The sequence below is a fragment of the Paramacrobiotus metropolitanus genome, unplaced genomic scaffold (assembly GCF_019649055.1).
Source record: "Paramacrobiotus metropolitanus isolate TYO unplaced genomic scaffold, Prichtersi_v1.0 Parri_scaffold0000050, whole genome shotgun sequence".
Lineage (NCBI taxonomy): Eukaryota > Metazoa > Tardigrada > Eutardigrada > Parachela > Macrobiotidae > Paramacrobiotus > Paramacrobiotus metropolitanus.
Genome location: NW_026570270.1, coordinates 478119 through 485883, shown reverse-complemented (window position 1 = coordinate 485883; position 7765 = coordinate 478119). Strand labels below are relative to the sequence as shown.

Here is a 7765-nt window from a genome sequence, read left to right as displayed (position 1 = left end):
ACTGTATTTACGCGAAATTAACAAACAAAGAACCTCCCTCGATTAACCGCGCTAGACGTCCGCTTTTCTAAGTCAAAGGAGCCGACGCCTAGCGCGGCCGGCACGGGGGATTTTTTTGTTTGGTAATTTTTCGCAAATATAGTAGACTTATACGGTCAGCAGAATTAAAAATAATAAAGACGCTTACATGCAGTGATGCTGGCAAAAAACTTGTTACCAGGCATGTACAAACTTATCCGTAATGAAAAACTGCGGGCAGGTGTTATTAGCAGCAGTTTTATATAACTGTGCAGTAATAGCGCTACACGAGAATATCTACCCTAGACGCCAGCACAGAAAGTATAATCCAACAAGGCGAAATTAGATTTAAGAATTTTGTTTGATTCTGTACTACCAGTGTACAATGTACTATAGTGTACGTGCATGTAAAAATATTTTGTGTTATTCTGCTACGATTAGTATGGTGTACAATACAACGAATATTTAAATCTTCCATTTATTCTTTTGATCATTTGGAATAATATCGGGAAGTGGGTGTGGCCATGCAAGCTGGCCAACAATAATTGCAAAAATATAAACAGCTTTGATTCAGCATACGGTCTTGAAAATTGAATCTTCCACGCTTTGTGCTTTTAAATTTTTATTTACTTTAGCCGACCCACACACCTTTATAAGCATCATTCCCGCTATTGCCAAATATTTTTGCCACTGTAATTGTCAGCGATATTACGACACAACCCGTTTCGTCCGGCAAGAAAAAGCGTGACAGCATCGAGACAGCAGGATTCCCTGTTATTTCAGCGAAGCGTTACGCGATTGCGAAGCACCATCTGCTCAAGCCGGCAGAATTGTGACTTATGATAGATCACTGCGGCATGGATTCTTTCCAATTTTGAGCTCCTCTCCGGGTCCTTTAGTCACCTCGAAGACTTGGTTTTTCCTGGAGAAGGCCGGGCTAGAGCCGGATTGGGGCAGGTCAATGTCCACCTGATAATCGCAGAAAGTCAATATACTTCTGAGGGAATACAGATATAAAAAACCACATTTACACTTTAAATACGTAGATGAGGTTTCCTGCTATCCATACGTGCAAACACTTCGCACTACATACGTCGTACAGTGCCACATAGAAGAACCAGAAATAACTAATACAAGTATTATGAGATAAGTTATTTTTTGCTACCATCCGTATATAACGTAGCGTTACTCAAGAAAGGTTTTGTATTAGATCCAGAACTGTTTAAGACGACAGAATAATGTCGATAATAAGCGACAATATTCTTAATATTCATCAGAAGCTAATACTATTCTGAAACACGAAGACGTGATAGTTTACCTTCATGTCGTATGTGATGATGTCCATCTCCGAAGACCACTTTCCATAACTTACGACCGTCAAAGTTGCCGACATAAACCGGCCACCGCAGTAGGAAGCGATCGGCTTACCGTCTACGATGCTCGCTGTCCATGCGTCCTTTAACAAACAATAAAAGGTCATACATGCGGTTGCTGTTGGAGCACTGAGGTTAAGCATACGTTGGCAATTTTGTTGGATTCTTCGTCCCCGTCCATAGCGGCAACGTAGGCGACGGCCAACAGCAGTACCAGCGAAACCTTCGACATATTGAACGTGGTGAGGTATGCTGAAGTTGAAGGGTAAGTTGAAGAAAAATGGAAGATATGCATGTTGTGATTCCCTACTGTTCTCGCCTTTAAATAAGCAATCGACGAGGAATCAGATGCGGTGAAAATACTTTGTTTTCTAGAATTATGCTGGAAGCCGTCATTTCCAGGCCTAGGCCTGTGTCAGTCCTTAATGCCCGCCAGACGACGACAACTGCCAATGGAATATAGTCTGTCTCGATTACGGCGCAATATCCGGAACGATTCCAGGCTTTCTACCCAGACAAACTGCATAATCACTAACCACTTTGACACGACGCACGCCTCTTGAAAAATTTTGACGTGTTCTGCGTTGATAAAACCGTGACGTGTGGGAATAGGATCACACGCCGGAGTACGTACTGGATGCTGACTGTCCGCCTTCCACCTGCAACACAACGGATAATCTAGTCAATCTCTTCTGTGATTTGCTGTTCTCTTTTACTAGCGATGTATATGATGTCATAACGCGAAGTCTATATAAGTTCTTGTTACTTCTAATATCGGGATCAGTAGTCTGAGATTTACTTCTGAGACTGCTTTCTATTTACGATTTCCTAGCGTTGTGAACTGTGATGTGAATTGGATAAAGAGGCAGCAATACTTGTTCCTACGGAAGTGCATAGTCGTTCCCGGATTATCGCTTAGTATACAGGTTTGCTCGTGACACAATCGTCCTAGCTCTTGCCGATCCTCACAGGACTTACGACCGGAGATTGTAGTTGGACTATCGTTTAGGGATTCCTGACTCGTGTTCCTGATTCGTTCGTCTTATTTCCACCATAGTTCTTCTGTTACAGTTTGAGAGTACGAGTGCCTACCGATTGAGCATTACAGGCGTGGAAGAGTAAAGATTGTTCATGGAGCCTTAATCGGCGTGAACGCTTATACACGACATGGCGCCCACCGGTGTCTTTTAATTTTCCCGATGTAGCAGAAAATTGATGGTGGAAAAGTTTGATGGTAATTTATTGGTAAAAGTGGTCCGTTTTGAAAGGCGTCGAACCGCAAAGGTACGCCGAAGGAGGTCAGCGTTCCTGATCTGGCCTAGTTAATTTATTTTTAGCGAGCTTCCTCGCAATTGTGAGCTTCCTCACTGGTGAGCTTCCTCGCCAATTAAATTAAATTTAATTAAGTTGGACCGTAGGATTAAACAGTCGAAACCTTAAAGGTCGGCTGTGTAATTAATTGGTGTCTGTGGGTAATTTCCGGGTTGTCTGCGCAAAGCAGTAACCGCGGCGAATAAAGCGTAATCTGCAGTGTCAGTGTACCTGGCCTGCAGATAGAGCAGATAGTAAGCACCGAGCCATTGTCAGTGGCCAGGTGAGATAACGATCTCCAGCAAGACTGATAAAGGCAAGCCGCAAGCGGTAGCCAAAATCAGCAGCTAGAGAGTTGACCGTGAACAAGGTAAACACCGGCAAACGGTGATTGACCTGTGAATCTTAAAATTACGACAGCACGCAAAGTGCAGCAGCGTAATTTTAGGAATTTGTTACAGTCGAACCGCAAAGGTCGGCTGTGTCTAAACCCACTGAACAATTCAAACCTAAAAGGAGGATTGCTTGTGAGTTTTTGGGAATTATTGCACAATCGCAATAACGATACTCGTCAGAAATCAGTAGCACAATCGCTGCTGTTTTGGTATTTTAATTAACCGCAAAGGTTAATTCAAAACAAAAAGTAAGATGTCAGGTGACACAGTCGTAAAGACTCGTCCACCACCGCGTAAGGTACCGGAAGAAAGGGTAATAATTGGTGCATACGAAGGAGCTCATACCCAGACCAGATTCCGGTTCAAAACTAAAGAAATACCGTTGGGACTAATGTATTTAGCCCTGAATGTTGAACCACCAGAAGCTCTAGAAGCATTCTGTGGAAAGGAGTGGGTTGAATATCAGGAAATCAGACGATTTTTAAATTCAAAAATAAAGCAACCCAAATATTATAAGACGTGGGTAGATCATGAAGAGTGTATTCCAGAAGCTTACCTGGATATCACAGATGAACAGTTTGAAAAGGCAGTCAATGAGGCATATAATTGGAAGGCAGGTTATATGGAAGATTTGGGAAGCGCAGGCAAGCAGCGCAAGCAGCCCATTTAGCAGCAAAAGCAACCGGAAAAACTCCAAAAAACAGGCAGTAAATGAGCGCGTCACGCGCGGTGCCAAGGAGAGAATTCCAGCCCAGGCATCCGGTGCGATATTGGATGAACCCATATCGGAAACTCCAAGCGTGGCTGAGAGCCAGACAGAACCCCAGTCGTCCCAGTCGGACAATAATTTGATAGCGTTGGCGGCTGCGGACAAGGCGGATATCTCCGAAGGATCTGAAACAAGAGCAAGTAAAAGCATTCGTGGTGGAACAATGACATTCCACCCGGCACAGTTAAAATTACACAGTTTTGTGTCAGAAAAAGATTTTGAGCAACCAGATGAGGACTTCCTTACTCAAGCTAGGGAAGTCGATGAGCAGTTAGCTGCGGCAGAAACTGACCAGGATGTGGGCTTGATAGTTCGGCAAACTATGCCTGTATTGATCCAAAGTCTCCGCACACTCATTGCATCTACGAAAACAAAAGTAGATGAAATGGGTAATACAATGTCTTTAGACGCTCGTGTAGATGCGGAAAGAAACGAAAAATTGAAATTTCAAAACGATTTCAATGAGATGCGTGTCAAATTCGAAAATGAACAAATAGAAAATGACAGATTGGCCAACGAAATACGCATTGCGAATGACAATTTGCACAGTCTAAGACAAGCCAACAGAAATGCGGAGGCCGCATTTAATGCAATGAAAGATGAGCGCGATACTTTAACAGACACGAATCGTAATTTGGAAAAACAGTTGGAAAATGCTCAGAGAGATCTTTCAAATGCGAAAGCTACGATTGATGGCCTTAGTGCTCATCCAACACCGGATACGGCAAAACAGATTGTGGATTTAGACCAAAAATTGAATAAAGCACTGAGAGATTTGAGTGCCGAAAAAGATGCGCACCAAGTCACAAATAAAAAACTGACTGATGCGCAGAATGTATCCCAAAAACTTACCAAAGACTTGGAAGCCGAAAAGAAGCGAGCTGAAGACGCTGAAGAGTCCCTTCAACGGGATCTCACACAAGCGAGAGTGCAGCTGAATAACAAGTCTTCGGTCGGCCCGATGCATATTCCTAAGGAAAAGGATGATTTGTCACAAAAAGAAATTGAAAGGTTACAGGGTTTGTTGAACACAGAGCGAGAGAATGTTCAAAAGGCCCAAAAGGAATTAAAAGATTCGAAAAAGGATAAAAGATGTAATAATTGTGAGAACGCGATTCAAGCGAAAAATACAGCACAAGCTGACGCATATGAAAAGTCTGAAAGGTGTAATCGACTGTATGAAGAAAATGCGCAATGCCGAAAGGAATGGCATGAAAAACAAGATCAACTTACCAAGATGGAAGTGGACTTAAAGCAAGCGTATGACGAACTTCGTCAGCTTCGAAATACAGATGCTGCTCTTGGCGGTGGTGAGGGATACTTTCAAAGGGAAGCGCCGGTAGCAACAGGAGACGTATTACGTCCTCCCGCTTTTACACCATTTAATACCCAAAATTTTTCGTCATACGTGGATCAGCCTGTAGCTACTGGCAGTAATCCAGCTGGTATCTTGCGGAGGCCTAGACAGGAATCACGAGTCGAATTCTCGGAGGCTCAGGCCATGCCGCGTTCATCTTCAGAGAGCCAGATTCCCAGGGAAACGGTGCCACCTAGGCAAAAGAAAAATAAACCAACAGATTTACGCCAAGAGGTATTTAAAAGAATATCTGACGACGCTAGTCGCCAGACGCGCGGAACAAAAAACAGGGATAGTTCCGACACAGAAAATGAATTGATGGATGATGCCCTGTTGGAGGATGAACACCGTCGCCCTAGCAGCACAGCCAGTAACGAGTCGGCTTCTAGAAATCCTCAGCTGGAGGAATGGCTGATTAAGCAGACCCAAATCTCGGATAGAACGACGCTTACACAGGAAAGCGTGGTTGAACTTTTAGCGAAATTTGCGGAAAAGGACAGCGATAAAACGGTGGGAGGCATGAAGTTACTTGCCTTTGACGATGCTCATCCAGAAAAAATTCAAAGATGGCTCATGAATGTTGAACAATGCAGAGCCACAAATAATTGGAATGATGAAACAACGTGTCGCAGAGTAATCGGTGCATTCACCGGTCCGTCTTTTCAATGGTTTGAAAAATTCTGGAAGGACAATAAAGGCAAATTGTGGTCAGATTTCTTCAAGCCGGCTATTGTAGAGCACTTTAACGGCTCTTTGTCTAAAGCCGATATTCGTCGAAAAATGAATAACCGCAAATTGGAGTTCTGTGAACCAGTTCGTGCTTACCTTGATAGCTTCCTCCCATGGTTCGAAGAATTAAAAGTATCCGATGAGGAACAAGTTGAAGCACTCCTAGAGGGCGTTCAGGAGCACAGACCGGCATGGTTCCGCGAAATATATAACGCAGCGCCTAAAAATTACACCGAATTTGAAAAGAAACTACAAGAGTGCGAGAAGCTATGGAAGCGTATGAATAAGGATAAAAAGGCACCCGAATCAACACAGAAAAGTGCTCCTTCAGAACCGAGAAGTGCCGGTAATAACATTTATAATAATTCGAATTACGAAAATCGAGGCGGCCGTGGTGGCTCGTCTCAAAGAGGAAATTATTATTCGAACCGGGGAGGCAGGGGAAATTATGGGAATAATCGCGGTGGATATTCCCGCTCGTACACGGAGACAGTGATTCCTCAGCCGCAGAATTCCGTGGCTCCTGTGCAGCCTGTCCTGAATGTTCCCCAGCCGCAATTTGTTCCAGTTCCGGTGTATTCACAGCCTCCATTCGTCGAACAACACCCGGCGCAATTTGCGCAGACCTTCCCACAGCCAATTCCTATGCAGGCTCCTATGTTTGTTCCAGTTCAGATGATGAATCCAATGATGCCGGTCATGCAACCTCAGTTCCAGCAACCGGTTCAGAACTTTGATCCACAGTACCAACAGGGTGGCCCTGCGAATAACAACAATTATAATGGCGGTAATAATCGGGGAAATTACCGAAATAATAATAATAATTATCACGGACGCGGTGGTTTCAATAACAATAATAATAACCGCCAGCAAAATCAGAATCAAAATTATCGGCAAAACCAACAGGCGGGAAATCAACCCCCGTTTGACGAAAGAAACATTTTAAAGGATAAGTGGCGAACGAATCGCGGAGTGGAGATTTGCTTCCGCTGTCATGGTCTACATCCAGCGGCGGGTTGCACCAATCAGTTTGTCCTGCCTCGACAGTATGAACCGTCTGCAGAATTGTTGGCAAGGTACAACAACCCGCAGCAGCAAATTAATATGATGGAGTTGGACTTACCGGCTGGTTTGTCTTCTCCGACGCCCCAGTGCAACAAAATGGAAGTCCAGGACTTTTCACAGTATCCTCTAGCGGATCACGTGTGTCTGCTGCCGACGCTTGATGCCCAGGCTTGGTATTCTGTAATCGACATTAACTATCAGAAAGTAAAAACCATGCTGGATACTGGTTCTAGCATTTCTGTTATGTCTTTAAAAATGGCTAAAGATTTAAAATTAAATATTCATCGCTGCCCCGATCACATTAAGGGCAGGGTTGTCCACACAGCTTACCAGGGAAGACAGTTGATTGAGCCGTTGTCGGTGGTGGTCACCATCCATGAATTTGGGATGGCCTTTGAGCACGCAATGCTTGTGAGTTCCACTTTCGATAGGGACCACGTTGTTTTAGGTTTAGACTTTTTAGCTACAAAGCCTTTTATTTTAGATATGAATACTATGACTTGGCGCCTCTCGCGTAGACAGCCTAATTCTCCGGCATTCTTTCGCCGCGAAACTTACCTGATGTCGGATGTCATCCGCTCACACGATTTTGACCCGTTAATTCCTGCAGGAGTTAAGCCGTCACCCGCAATTCCCGCACTGATGTTGACGGAGCGTATTGGTGTGGCTAAAGAGGCAAAATTTGTGCCATACGAATCTGCACATTTAATATTAGCGAAAGCCGATCCAGAAATTTGTATCCTGCACT

At 44.0% G+C, this 7765-nt stretch overlaps 1 protein-coding gene across 1 annotated transcript; it reads right to left on the bottom strand.

The window, feature by feature from the left end:
- Positions 1 to 800: 800 nt before the first annotated feature.
- On the bottom strand, positions 801 to 1592 carry LOC129592232 (uncharacterized). Its single transcript, XM_055488212.1, has 3 exons — positions 1537 to 1592; positions 1337 to 1474; positions 801 to 987 (listed from the first exon to the last, which is right to left on the bottom strand). The coding sequence occupies exons 1-3, from the start codon at positions 1570 to 1572 to the stop codon at positions 856 to 858; spliced, it is 306 nt and encodes a 101-aa protein (XP_055344187.1). The 5' UTR covers positions 1573 to 1592; the 3' UTR covers positions 801 to 855.
- Positions 1593 to 7765: the final 6173 nt, after the last annotated feature.

Bases quoted from the DNA above. Each gene is read 5' to 3' on its own strand.
- LOC129592232 (XM_055488212.1), bottom strand. From the start codon at position 1,572: ATGGACGGGGACGAAGAATCCAACAAAATTGCCAAC. The intron at 1,475-1,536 runs GTATGCTTAACC...TGTTTGTTAAAG, and splicing joins AATCCAACAAAATTGCCAAC to GACGCATGGACAGCGAGCAT. The intron at 988-1,336 runs GTAAACTATCAC...TGCGATTATCAG, and splicing joins TCATCACATACGACATGAAG to GTGGACATTGACCTGCCCCA.